This window comes from Filicampus tigris, chromosome 2, assembly GCF_054856515.1.
Source record: "Filicampus tigris isolate MCC_2025a chromosome 2, RoL_Ftig_1.0, whole genome shotgun sequence".
Lineage (NCBI taxonomy): Eukaryota > Metazoa > Chordata > Actinopteri > Syngnathiformes > Syngnathidae > Filicampus > Filicampus tigris.
In genome coordinates, this window is record NC_141218.1 from 7,422,524 (window position 1) to 7,436,257 (window position 13,734).

The 13,734-nt window shown below is 44.5% G+C and overlaps 2 protein-coding genes across 4 annotated transcripts; one reads left to right on the forward strand and one right to left on the reverse strand.

Moving 5' to 3' along the window:
- Positions 1-154: 154 nt before the first annotated feature.
- On the reverse strand, positions 155-7,115 carry mogat3a (monoacylglycerol O-acyltransferase 3a). 2 transcript variants are annotated; one of them, XM_086056423.1, is made up of 10 exons: positions 5,196-7,115; positions 3,369-5,118; positions 2,908-3,086; positions 2,774-2,834; positions 2,560-2,703; positions 1,350-1,480; positions 1,180-1,223; positions 978-1,068; positions 442-550; positions 155-357 (listed from the first exon to the last, which is right to left on the reverse strand). In XM_086056423.1, exons 2-10 carry the CDS (start codon positions 3,460-3,462, stop codon positions 203-205), a joined length of 1,008 nt encoding a protein of 335 aa, XP_085912549.1. In that variant the 5' UTR covers positions 3,463-5,118; positions 5,196-7,115; the 3' UTR covers positions 155-202. The 2 variants fall into 2 exon arrangements, with proteins under 2 accessions (XP_085912549.1, XP_085912542.1); XM_086056416.1 differs by having other exon boundaries at positions 3,369-7,115.
- atp1b2a (ATPase Na+/K+ transporting subunit beta 2a) lies at positions 6,847-13,723 on the forward strand. 2 transcript variants are annotated; one of them, XM_086056460.1, is made up of 9 exons: positions 6,856-7,133; positions 9,754-9,882; positions 9,948-10,052; positions 10,349-10,428; positions 10,495-10,620; positions 11,542-11,601; positions 11,705-11,731; positions 11,882-11,977; positions 12,505-13,723. In XM_086056460.1, exons 1-9 carry the CDS (start codon positions 7,028-7,030, stop codon positions 12,667-12,669), a joined length of 894 nt encoding a protein of 297 aa, XP_085912586.1. In that variant the 5' UTR covers positions 6,856-7,027; the 3' UTR covers positions 12,670-13,723. The 2 variants fall into 2 exon arrangements, with proteins under 2 accessions (XP_085912576.1, XP_085912586.1); XM_086056450.1 differs by lacking the exon at positions 11,705-11,731 and having other exon boundaries at positions 6,847-7,133.
- Positions 13,724-13,734: the final 11 nt, after the last annotated feature.

Consider the following 13,734-nt stretch of genomic DNA (forward strand, 5'->3'; position numbering starts at 1 on the left):
TACCTGTGTGTGTGTATGATATTGTTTTAGAAAAAATAGCACACAGTACTGTGTTACTGGGCTTTCATGTAAATGCTCATTGGGCCAAATCAAAAATATTTGCCTGCCCCTTGTATGAAACAAAAATGTAGATTCATATCATGTCAATCATGCATTTGTGTGTATCATTTTTACTGGACAAAGAGAAAAAAGTGCAATAAGGTCAGGTGAAGGTCAGGTGTTGGTGCTCCTGCAGACCACATTCGTGTTTGTGCCGCTCAAACAGTTCGCTCAGATGCTCCAGGTAAACTTTATGAAGAGCGTCGATATCCTCGCTGCTCGGACTCGCACTGGTTGCGACCTGGATTGGCTTCCCCACTGCAAACAGACACACTGCTGAGTGGCGTAGAGAAACGGACGCAGACCCCCGGCGTGGGCTTGACGTGTATGGATGGATCGTACCAACTGTGAGTATTGCTTTCCTGTGTGGCATCAGCCCAAAGCTGTACTGAAAGACTCCTCTGCCGTTGATTAGAGGCAGTGCTATTCCCATAATGCTTTGCAGCCGGTCCTGTCACAGAACAACAGACTTCATGTCCCTACAAGACTCTACATATCAAGTTACTACAAGTTTTTTCATGCTCCTGCAAGGCGACAAGCCTCTTCATGTCCCCACTAGTCATTACCCTTCCAAACTCATGTACTTACAAGTTGCTCCAAGTCTCTTCATGTCGCTACAAGTCAGGTCCCTACAGGTTCTTACAAGTCTCTGTCTTGAGAAGTCATATCCCTAAAATTTCCTACAAGTCTCCATTCTCTCCACAAGTCATTGCCTTGTTCTACAAGTGTCTTCACATTCCAACTACAGTAGTTCCTATAAGTCTCTTCATGTCCTAACAAGACTCTGCATGGTGATAAAAGTGCCGACAAGTATTTCCATGTCCCAAGTTTCTTCATGTTCATGACCTTCCGAGTGTAACTATGGCAACTAAACTTACCTGCAGTGTCCGGAGAGGAGAACCGGTCGGGTTCTGAATCTGATCAAACAGCTCGTTTTCTCCAAACGAGAAGACGGGCACCAGTTGAGCTCTGCCCAGACGCACAAACACACAAGAAGAAAAAAAAACAAAAGCAAGCAGGTCAATGTTCTTGCGCTAGCCCCGCCCACCTCCTCCTGACCCTCATTCCCAAGTCACACACCCGTGTCTCAGTGCCAGTTTGATGAAGCCCTTCCTTTTCCGTAGCTGAAAGAAGAAGAAACTTTATTAAGACGGACAAACGCACATTTTAATTCCATGTCCCTAATCCCATTATGAGAACGTTCATTGGCCCAAAACGAAGAAACAAACATTTTAGATACATGTTCGCACCTGTAGCGTCAAAGCTCCTGGGCGAGCATCCAGCGCCTCTGGAGCTGCGCCCACTGCAATGACGGCGACGTTTCCTCCTTGAGGACGACTCAGCAGGTAGGAAAGGCTGGACTTGGAGCTTGATACCAGACCTGAGAGACACACAGGTGCCACATTGTTTTCCTTGTCTGGGTTTCAAACTAGTCAAAAGTAGGGGTGGGCGATATGGGCTTAAAAAATAAATAAATAAATAAATAAATAAAATACAAATAAAAAAAAAATCTGACGTTTTTTAAAAAAAAAAAACGAGCAAATATGGAACATCCTGGCTGTCACGTTTTACTTGCTCGCCTAAAGCACAGTGTGTGTGTTTGCTCAACTGCGAGGGTTTTCTGAGGGCGTGTGTTCACTAAGATATCTTTACCATGCCCGCGGAGTCATAAAGTTTTCCTCGTAATCCACATTGTTCATGGTGGAACAGAATTGTTCTTCACGGTGACCGTTTTGGCACATCTAACAATGTTATTCCCACCGACGTCAGTTTTGTCGACCCCAAATCACTTACGGACCACCGACGTGGACTTGCGCCAGGCTATTATTTTACCCGCTGGGACGGGACACTCCTCCATGTATGAAAAACGTTTGCCTGGCTGCCATCACAGAGTTACGTGACTGGATCCTGCCCGCTGATTCGCAGAATGAAGGTTTATCACTTCCTCCTCCTTTGCAGTCTATGCACGCTTGATTTTCCGAATGAGGATTTCTTCACTTCCTCCTACTTTGCGGCCATCAACGGACTCGTTTGTCTTTCCCTTTCGAGGCAGTATGAATACTCAATGTAAAATTGCACATCGTGAAAGCAACATTGACGATAATATCGATGACGTTATATATCGCCCGCCCCTAGTCAGAACCTCAGCACGTGGCCTCCAATGGTCACAGCTTCATATGTCCCTACAAGTCATGTTCTTGGAAGTTAAAAGTCACTAAGAGTCTCTTAACGTCCCCACACGTCCCTACAAGTAATGCTCCTGTTAGTTACTTCAAGTCTCTGTGTCTCCACGAGTTTCTGCAAGTCTCTCAGTGTCCGTACTAGTTTCTTAATGTTCCTTAAAAGCCCCTACAAGTTGTGTCCCTGCAAAGTACAAGGCTGTAAAAGTCTTCTCAACATGTCTCTATATTCATTTGGGGACAGACAGTCAGTCAGTCAGTGAGACAGAAAGGCGTTTACCGCCACACATGATGTAATCTCTGAAGAACGGCACTCGGAACCACAAGGGCAGCATCAGCAGATGAGACTTGAGTCCAGGAAAGAGACCGGTGAAACCCGTGGACTCGGTGCAGAAGTTACAAAACGCCCCGGTGGCCAGCACGCCTGGGCGAACGACACGGGGGACGAGTGAGACAGGCGAGGTGTCAGGTGGGCAAACAGGCGAGAGTCTCACCATGCGGATGGAATCCAAATATGTAATTCTTGCCAGGGTCCAGGTCGACAGTTTTCACCAGCTGAAGATAGACGAGACTCGTCAAGTCCATTTTGCGTGACACACTCGTGACTTGGTCATGTAAGTGGAGACACCTTTATGGGAAAGTAGTCGCGGAAATGTTCCCACACGCTCCAGCGCCGGATCCACTGACACCTGCGACCTCCGCGGTTGGGTGTGTCCCAGTCCAGCCACAACCAGCCGGCGTAGAGCAGCGCCGCTGTCCACCAGGCGGAGAAAGACAGGAGGATGAAGGCAGCCAGGCAGCATTGGGCTGAGGGACAGATGGGTAGGTTGGCAGGAAGACATGTCCAGAGTAGACAGTTAGTGATCTTTTTTTTTTTTTGCTCCCCCCCAAATAACATGATTTAAAAACATCATGTTGCTGCTATGGGAATACAAAAATACACTTGTGTATTTAGTATTTTTTTGATATACTTGTGTACGGCTGATGTGTTTTAAACTTGCCTTTACTTACTCACATTAATATTCTTCCAATATACCGACAACGTTGAAGAAATCTCGCGAGAATAAATATTAGCAAGCTCCCCTTTACCTAGACCCAGGAAAGAGAAGATCCACTGCAGCACGGCGACGGTCTGCAGTCTTCGCCTCAGCGGGACGTTGAGCGGGGCAAAGCGGATCTGCATGGGGGATGGCCTCGGGGGGAGTCGCGCAGACACAATCTCGTCGGAGGTCTGTCAGATATTCTCGCGGAAACTTTGCACGGCCAAACTTTGTAAACACCACCAGTCGCTTTCGACCACGCGCATATGCGTGCGTGGGCTGTATGGCGACCGCCAATCACAGCACCGTGTGGAGCGTATTCATGTGGGTGTGGCGTACGATTGGTTCAATATTGGTCTGTTCGAAGTCCAAATGTAACTTTTTAGACTGTGATGTTATTGTTCATTCATTATTTATTTGTATTTTTCCCTGTCGAATCTATTGTCGTACATTTAAAATCAATACATTGTATAGCAGATTGGAAGAAAAGTTGGTAAGTTGGTCAACAAAAGTGACGTTTCACGCGTAGTTCGCTTCTTAAGCAGCAGGTGGCGAGCGAGATAATGCTGTTAATAATTTCAGCACACACAAGCCATAGAAGACTGCGAAGAAGAAGGAAGGCAAGGGCGGGACGAAGCTGCTGTTGATTCGTGTGTTTGCGAATTTAACCAACATTCATCTCATTGTCATTATTGTGTTCGTTAAATGACGCCAAATAGGTAAAGATGGAAAAATACAGGCTGCGTTTACAGACAATTTCTACTTCATACATGTCCTCCTCTTGTTATATACGGTGTCTCCAACGTCTCTTTACAATTAAAAAAAATATTACAAAAGCAATTAAGATGTCAAGCACTGTAATAATGCTGGCATAAATAGAGATTAGCGCATCTGTCTTCCTGTGCAAATCCTAAATGGCAATCCCAAAACGATCATACAAATCAAGTCATATAATCTTGCTCACTCACATCATATATCCCAACTTTTGTAACTTTGTATTCAGTACCTACACTTGTGTTAGTTAACTGGACCAACGCATTTTCAATCACGTTGTTTTTTCCGGTTCCAAAACCGGTCTACTTCATAATTGTCTTCTTAATTAAACAACATGAAGCTTAGTTATTGTTTCACCACAGTTGAACTGAGAAGTTAACGTATTTTATCTGTCTTTGTGGGTTTTATAGTGACAGATAATCTTAAATCGTTGTTGTCTCTTATCTCACATGATTGCTGTCTCTTGTGACATGGGCATTTTTAGAAATTTAAACAATAACCATTGCTTTAAAAAACAAAAAAATTCTCTTAGTTTGTGTTGCATTGTTGGATGGAGTGTGAAGCGAGGAAACAGAAGAGAAATGTCATTGTGGCAACACTATTGCGCAAAAAAATAAACCTGACAACAGAACCATAGATAAAGTATCTCAAGCATATGGCTTGATCTCATTTTGAACATTCCACTATACTTGAACTAGCTGCTCCCTCTGGTTAGAGGGGCCTTTGTTTCCATGGCGACAGCTACGAACAACGCCGAGGTTGCCGTGGCTGACTGCAGCACCTGTCCAAGTAAATAAATCCCAAAGCCAGGTGGCCCTGGTCCCCACCAGCGAGCTGCTGCTGCCGCGGGCAAGCAAGGCCAGAGAACAAAGCAAAAGAGACGACTTCAGAAGGGCAAGAGACGAGGCCAAGCGGAGAAGGCGGGTGTGACGGCGAAGAAGACGTTGATTGGCGGCAAGCGGCAGTGGGATGAGGAACATTACTGCGTGTTCTGTCGCCGGCCACAAGTTAAGGTTGCTCGCCACCTGCTCAGGAAACACGCCGATGAAAAGGAAGTTCTGGCAGCTGCAGCATCCTGCCTACTGACTCCAAGGAACGTTACCTGCTGCTGAAGGAGCTGCGCTGCAGAGGCAACTACCAGCACAATATTGAGGTTTGTTGAAGCAACAGCACGACGATTGTGATGATCAAGATCTTTCACAGCAAAAATGTCATTTGCAGGTGGTACCAAACTCGATCCCGCCACCACCGCCAACCTGTAACAATACTACTTCCAAAAAATTTGAGATATCGTACTTTTGTGTTAAATATCAGGATGAGCCCCTAAAATCATGAATTAAGGTGAACCAAATTTAAATTTAAGCAGTCCACATTCTGGACGTATCTACTACTGACTCTATTCCTGGCTAGTCTGATCTCTGTTGAGCTTGGTTTCCAGTTCTAAAGACCCTTAAAAGGCTCTTTTCACACCGTTGTCCTGGTCACATGGTTATGAAGGCTACTGCCATCAATGAGCATTGATGATGTAGAGTGAACTTTCGCTATTCCTGCGGGTTGGTAACCAAGTGCTGACGTGACTAGTGAAAATTCAGGAGTAATAAATGGCCCCTCCAAAAAAATGTTAACATTTACACACACTTAAACATAATTTCAAACTCATTTGACATTTTCCTTGAGAATAAACGGTTTATAGATTATTTGACCTCGAAAAAATGCACCAAAAGTGCAAGGACACAGTTTTTGTTGCCACTTTGCAACCCATCAAAATACCAATTACTACTTTCCTATTAGCCATTTTAATATTTTTGAATCCGTGAAATACACACGACCATTCCAGAGGGTTTGGGGTCACTTCAAAAATATTTTGTTTGGTGAAAATGTCGTATTGCTCAGAAATAAAGTCCAGACAATGTTAATGTCGTACAAAGTAAAAAGAAAAAGGATCTCAAGGATCTTCATTTGGGCACTTCCTGTAGCTTATGTTGAGCATCTAGCCGTTTACAGCTGTTCACCAGCGCTAATAATAATCTGGACCTTTCTCTGCATCCTCTTGAGATGTTTACCACCTTCATCCCTCAGCTGGCATCGCCTCCCCGTCGCGTACCCGAGAGAAGTGAGCGTTGAAGTGGCCTCACCAGCAATGAACCCCCAGTTCTCAACAATTTCTCTGTCCTCCTCGCTCTTTTGTAATTCCCGCCTTGACATGCTGTTGGCTGTCATGCGCCTTAGAATGTTACAGAAAGCCCCAAAATACACAGATAGTTGCGTTTTTCAGCCAATTATATAGTTCAGTCCTACAAAAAAAAAAAATCAAGTATCCATGGGTTTGCTGTACATTAATTAACTAAGCCGTTTAGTTTGACCGACTAAATGAAATGGACTGAATTCAATATGGAAGAGTGCATCTTGGGAGTACTTGGGCATACCATTTCCCCCTTGATGATTTATTCATTTGGCACTTATCAGTGGGAACTTATCCATCTTAATCGACCTCTTTCCCACAACTGTCACGCCGCAGTTATAGAAACCATTCATTCTATACAAAAATAGTAAATACAATACAGCAGTGCGCAAGTGTGCCACTAATAGCAACGGGTCACCATCATAATACGTCATGTCGTGTCATGTCCATGTTGTGTAAAATGCCGGCCATGGAGAGAATATGTCATTGAAGTGTTTTCTGTCCCCCTCCCGCAATATGCACGTACGTGACGTAGCGTTGGGCGCACGCGCAGAGAGCGGCGTCTGTGACGTCACGCGGGGAGGTGCGCAGCAAGTGACGCCATCCCGTCCCTACCACAGCCGTTTCCTCCTCGCAGAGCATCCTTCCTCACCTCCGCCATCGCCATCTTCACCGTCGCTCGACTCTCGCCTTGTCTGTCCTTTCGCCAGGCCTTCATCCTCCTCCTCTTCCTCCTCCTCCTTCTCTTCATCATGTCCGCCGCCAAGCAGGAGGAGAGCAAGGGCTCGGGCGAGTGGCGTGAGTTCTTCTGGAACCCGCGCACGCACGAACTGCTGGGTCGAACCGCGGCCAGCTGGGGTGAGTCGCGCGCGCGCGCACGCGCACACTAAATAGCGTGCCGAAAAAGAAAAAGTGATGCTTGGCTTGAAATTGCATCTTGCGTGATCTCGTAAATGTAATATTCATGACGCGTTGGAGAAATTGTCTTTTTTTTTTTTTTTTTTTTTTTTTTTTTTTTTTTTACAATCAGTTAACTGAATATGTGCTTCTGGATGCTGGGTGTCATATTTATTTATTTATTTATTTATTTATTTATTTATTTATGAATGTCCAGCGATGTGGAAGCTGCCCCCTGGTGGATCTCGTGTTACCTTATTTTTTTGTTCTTGCAGCACACACGCACACACACATAAAACATAAGGACATCCACTCTTTGCATAACCCCCTGTGATGATGTCATACATCCCAGCATGCACCAATACAGCGGCACTTTGGCCTTGATGGAGGCTGAAGGACACGCACACAAACACACACAGATGAACAAACGCATCTCGGAGGGGGGAAATCTGCGTGTGCATGTAAGTGTGTGTGTACTTTAATCAGGATTATTTGCCGGGACGCAGTTGAGTGGATTGTAATCTGTTGAAACATTTTCCATACCTCCGAGGACCGGTCCTCTTGAAGTGCGTCTGTCACATAACTGCTGTGCATACACTTAAATGGGAGTGATTTAGAGTTTTCATATTTCAAACTAAATATTCATAACCTGGTTAGTAGAAATGAATTTAAATTGATATTAATATTCATCCGTCGTTGCTATCTGAGATGCCGTCAGAACAGTTTAAACACAGTGAGCACATTCACAAAGGCGCTGCTGGAGGCCACAGCTCACGCTCAGACACTCACATGCCATCCAACCTGGCCCCGCCTCTTTAAAGTGGAAGTCAACCAAAACACATTTTTTTCAAGAATATGTTCAATACAAGCCCACTGGTTGAAACACAGCATTCTGATTAATATTGTGTTTGTGGAATATGAATTAAGTAGCAAAATCCACCCGTTTTTAGGCATCTCTGGGGGCGGCCATTGTGTCACTTCTGTCGACTGAAAATGACATCACAGTTGCTTAGGGCTCAGATAACGACCAATCATGGCTCAGCTTCAGAAAACAGGTGAGCTGTGATTGGTCGTTACCTAAGCCCTGAGCAACTGTGATGTCATTTTCAGTCGACAGAAGTGACAAAAACGGGTGGATTAACTCTTATTCCATTAACGCAATATTTATCAGAATGCCTTGTTTCAACTAGTAGGCATATATTATTGAAAAAAATATGTTTGGGTTGACTTCCCCTATAAGGCAGATATTGTACTTTACCTACGACGTTATGTATCGGGTTTTGGTTTTCTATATATTTCAAGCCTGTAATTTTGTGTGAATGCTCACAAATGTGTTTTCCTCAAACGTGGACGTGTTTAAATCGTGTCATATGGACGAAAGTATTTTTCTAAGTCTTATATCACGGATTATCACCTATTAGAGGTTGGTCTAGGTTTGCTGAATTCTCTTAAAGCAGAAGTCAACCCAAGAATTTTTTTCAAGAATATGTTCCCAGCAGGCCCACCAGTTGAAACACAGCATTCTGATTGATTTTGCGTTTGTGGAATATAAATTAAGTAGCAAAATGCACTTGTTTTTAGTCATCTCTGGTGGCGGCCATTTTGTCTTCTGTCGACTGAAAATGACATCACAACTGCTTACAACGACCAATCACAGCTGACCTGTTCTCTGAATCTGAGCCGTGATTGGTCGTTGTGAGCAGTTGTGATGTCATTTTCAGTCGACAGAAGACAAAATGCCCCCCCCCCCCGGAGATGGCTAAAAACGAGTGGATTAACACTTATTCCACAAACGCAATATTTATCAGAATGCCCTGTTTCAACTAGTGGGCTTGCATAAAACATATTCTTGAAAAAAATATGTTTGCGTTGACTTCCGCTTTAAAGCATAAGGTGTCAAACTCTGGTCCTCGAGGGCTGCTGTCCTGCATGTTTTAAATGTTTCCCTCCTCCACACACACCTGATTCAAATGATCAAGCTGAGCTGATCACCGAGGTGAGCGGATCATCCTCAAGGACCGGAGTTTGACACCTATGTATTAAAGCATGCAGGGAATGAAAGTGAAAATAAAAGCCTTTTACTTGTCGGTCTGGACCCGGTCCAGTTCTGTCATGTGAGATCAGTGCGAGGATTTCGGCAATCCTGTTAGTCCAAACGCGTTAATCTTACGCACCCAGCAACACTTTTAACGAATTTAAGTCTGCACGAGACCTGCGAGTCTGCAGCCGCGTGGGTACCCACAGGGTTCCTCTTGAAGTCCCCTTCAGGGTTTTCCCGATGACTTTTGTGGTCCTGGAGTGAAAGGCCAGAGAAGACGCGGGGGCGGGAAAGTATCGGAGGTAATTCGACATTGGATTTCTGCGATAAGAGGATTTTAGGACTCGGGTCTGTTGCTGGCTCAAAAGTGTCAATAAGTGAAAAAAACAACAACACCCTCCCCCTCCATTCATTCTGAATTGGGTCATCGGCGGGGGGCGGGGTTTAACAACACAAGAGGATTATAGACATTGAGAGCATGACGGGGGAGGGGAGACTGCTACCCCGGACCCAAATAATGAGCGTGTCCCACCCCCTCTCTAGGTCTGATCCTGCTTTTCTACCTGGTCTTCTACCTGTTCCTGGCCGGGATGTTCACTCTGACCATGTACATCATGTTGCTGACGCTGGACGACTACAAACCCACCTGGCAGGACCGCCTCGCCACCCCAGGTTTGCGATTGGTTGATGAGGTCCAGCCTGTGATTGGCTGAGTCGATGTTGTTGCCGTCTTTCAGGGATGATGATTCGTCCGAAGGGCAATCAGCTGGAGCTCACCTATTCCCTGTCTGAGACGAAAAGCTGGGAAGGCTTCGTGCAGAATCTGGATTCGTTTTTGACCCGTAAGACGTCGTCGCTTCCTTTATAATGCCAAATGAGGCAAATTTCCAACACAAACGCCAATGTCATGCGTAGAACGCCATTTCACGTAGCGTTTTTTATTTTATTATTTTATTTTATTTTGTGGTGCGTTAAAAACACAACAAAGTGCAAATTGAAAAATAACGTAATTTATTTTTTATTTTTTTCATCAATCTCACTTGGTGGGCACTCTGTCAATCTGGGTGGGCCTGTGCACACCCGGGCCCACCCATAGCTCCGCCCCTGAGTTCAGGTCCCTTTTCCTGTCTGTCCGCAGCGTACGACGACGCCCAGCAAGTTCAGATGAATGACAACTGTCTTCCAGACCAGTACTTCATCCAGGAGGACAGTGGAGAGGTAAACCCATCCGTCTCACACCCAGCTGTCTGCACCCGTCTCACCCCTCTATCTGTCTGTCTGCAGGTGAGGAATAATCCCAAGCGCTCCTGTCAGTTCAATAGGTCTATGTTGGAGGAATGCTCAGGGTCACCCGATCGTTTCTATGGTTACAGCCAAGGGCAACCCTGTGTGCTGATCAAACTCAACCGGGTATGTCGAAACCTTGTTAATGGTTGTCTGTGCACACGCATTCTCCACATTTGGTTGACCTTGCAAGTCGTATTTGCCTGTCATTACACAAGCAGGCCACTAGGGGGTGCTCTTGGGCCTTCTGTGTACATCCCCTTTATTAGGGGAGCTGGGACCTACCCTAGTTCATCTTGGACACATACTGTATTGCCGGTGTATTTTTAGGGACCCCCCCTCCCCCGCATATTTTGTAAATGATTCCCAGACTTCAGTTTGGTTAATGATTTGTAAAAATAACAATTTACCCACACAGGGATTGACCAACAGTATCAGTTTGTGAAACACACCGGCACATTTTTGTTTTCATAATTTAAAACAGTTCCCTGGTGCCTCAGTAACTTTGTGTGACCCCCCTTTGCGTAAGAACATTTCACTGTCCTTAAAAATGTTATTTATGTTATGTTATGTATCATAACTTGCTGTTAAAATTGTATTCCTGGGTGGGAGTGGTCAAGCCTGAATACAAAAACCGAGTGTGGACGGTATCGTTTCCGTACACTTGTCTTACGTCTAGCTACAGTGGGTTAGTCACCTATCATTTCATTAGATTGAGTAGCACATTCCTCATTTCATGAATTTTTTTGTAATTGTTATTTTTAAGAGCAGTTTTTGCTGCGCGACCCCCGTTTCACGCAAATGAGCAACAGTAGACACAGTGCTGAAGTGTTTGTTGCTGAAACGGATTAACGGCATTTCAGTTCATTTTGATGGGTCACAATTGATTTGAGAGCTTACAGCACGATCTTGCTCATGGAACGAAATCAACTCGTAAATCGAGGTAGCGCTGTGTTTGCATTCAAGCAATTCAAAAGTAGACAACCACTAATACTTCCCTTTCGGATGAGCATCCACCCTAACAAGGTCCTTTCTGTCAACCTGCAGGTGATCGGGATGTTTCCGGGAAAGGATGGACAGTCTCCTTTTGTCACCTGTGCAGCCAAAGTAGGCCTGTCTCTCTGCACATCTGTCTGTCTGCACGTCTGTCGGTCTGCTCATTTGTCGGTCTCTTTGTGTCCACGGCGTGTCACCCTCTTCTCTTCCTCAGTTGTACAAAGTGGGAGAAGACGAGTTGGTAAGACGAGTAGAGCCTCGCCGAGCTTACTAGGACTCTCTTTAGCCGTGGCGGAAGTCTTTCTCAGAAGCACCCCAAATGTTTAACGGAGGGCTCGCAAACGGTTGTTTTCGGTTTGACTAATCAAATGGCATCCATGTGTGTGCGCAGAGGGAAGACAGCGATAAGATGGGACCACTGGCTTATTATCCTCCAAATGGAACCTTCAACCTCATGTATTACCCTTATTATGGCAAGAAAGCTCAGGTGACTCAAGTTTACATTCTACCTTCTTGCATACTACGGTAGTTAAGTTGGTTGTCTCTGCTGGCCCAAAACTATCAGAAGCACTGACTTACATTCACGACATGAGTTTCAATATTTGTTCCAGGAAATTGTTTGAATGTATTCCCATCAATCTCTTCATTTTGTGACCTTTGTTTCTCTATTTTTACATGTCCAATCAGATTTCAGCTTCTGTGTTGCCATGGCAAGCTAATCTGCCCAGAATCAGTAGCGCTGGCCCTTGTAACTTCAACTATATTGGCAACGGAACTGTTTCTTGAACCAATCGCGTTTCGAATTCTAAAGCTAGCTGGCCAATAACATTGCAGCATTTTTTCATCCTCTCGATGGGTTCATAGTTTGACAAGCAAAACGCGTCTGCAGCGATCCACGCGCATGAATACATTTCATAATCAGCATCTCTGGTGAACACGATATACAATACAGTAGTTGAAATATTTGCACATACAGTCTTCATGTTGTGCTTCGTGTGTGTGTGTGTGTGTCAGGTGAACTACACTCAGCCGCTGGTGGCCGTCAAGTTCCTGAACGCCTCTCTCAACACCGACATCGACGTCGAGTGCAAAATCACCTCCAACACGCTCGCTCCCGGCAGCGAGCGGGACAAATTTGCCGGCCGCGTGTCCTTCAAGCTACGAATCGACAACAAGTAGACGCACGGCGCAGGCGCGCAAGGCCGCGAACGTCACCGCACTGCAATCGTGACTCTGACCACTCCCAGTTTTTGCCCCACTTCACACGCAAACTCGCTGAACAATCACAGCCCCCTCGCAGTTTGACGTCAGCCCACCAGAATCTCAGTCTACCTTGCCTAACCTCAAACAAGCCATTTATTTATTTATTTATTTATTTAATTTATTTATTTATTTACTTACTCACTGCCACCATACATCGGGGAACCTTGGCCGGCATTTCTGTCATTCAGTTCAGTGGCTCTCAAACTGGGGTCCTCACACCTTAGTGCAAACGCCGTAGCCAGAATCCGCAAAATAATTTGCAATAAAATCATATTTCATATCATTTTTTTTTTAAATTGCATACCTACATATGAGGAAAGGTGCGCCAATAAAATAAACACAAGCCTGTTACTCCTCCCTACCTTAGTTTTAGGCCAATTAAGAGCTCTGATCAGATTATGGATCATCAAGTAAATTTGACATGAAGGAATAAAATCCAGTTTTTTTTTTCTAGAATCAAAGGTGTCATAGTATGAGGATAAAGTTCGTACAGGACTTCCTTCCCTCGTAAAATTTTGACATTCATATCATGTCTTGGAAAAAAATGTTTTTTTTTTCACAAAGGATTATGACTGTTTGTAAAGATTACTACTTTTGTTGAAAAAAATATGACTTAATCTCATAATATTATGAGTTGTTTCTTTCTCAAAAAAATTCTAAAAATGAGTTGCTTGTTACAAAGTCACAAATTGCGGGTCTAATGTTGGACTTGTTGGCAGTCACAGTCAGTCCGGTGTCACAATGGTATTTTTTTTCTATTCAATTAAGTATTGCAATTAGTTTCTGACTTCACAAATAGTTGAAAAGTTAGTCTTATTGATTTGTTTATGTACTTTCCTCACAAGTCTTCTCTCTTCCAATCACCTTAGTTTGTGTGCAGCCAATCAAGATGTTGTATGGTGTCATGTGACTTGGGTTGTCCTGTCTGAACATAACCATGTGATTAAAAACACAACGAATTTGTTCCTTCTTCTGTCGTGT

What these genes read in the sequence shown, in the direction of transcription:
- mogat3a (XM_086056423.1), bottom strand. Translation starts at nt 3,462, where the DNA reads ATGCAGATCCGCTTTGCCCCGCTCAACGTCCCGCTGAGGCGAAGACTG. An exon ending in CTTCTCTTTCCTGGGTCTAG is followed by an intron (nt 3,087 to 3,368) that starts GTAAAGGGGAGC and finishes TCTGTCCCTCAG; the next exon opens with CCCAATGCTGCCTGGCTGCC. An exon ending in AAACTGGCACTGAGACACGG is followed by an intron (nt 1,069 to 1,179) that starts GTGTGTGACTTG and finishes GCGTCTGGGCAG; the next exon opens with AGCTCAACTGGTGCCCGTCT.
- atp1b2a (XM_086056460.1), top strand. Translation starts at nt 7,028, where the DNA reads ATGTCCGCCGCCAAGCAGGAGGAGAGCAAGGGCTCGGGCGAGTGGCGT. An exon ending in TTGTCACCTGTGCAGCCAAA is followed by an intron (nt 11,602 to 11,704) that starts GTAGGCCTGTCT and finishes TCTCTTCCTCAG; the next exon opens with TTGTACAAAGTGGGAGAAGA. An exon ending in AAGTGGGAGAAGACGAGTTG is followed by an intron (nt 11,732 to 11,881) that starts GTAAGACGAGTA and finishes GTGTGTGCGCAG; the next exon opens with AGGGAAGACAGCGATAAGAT.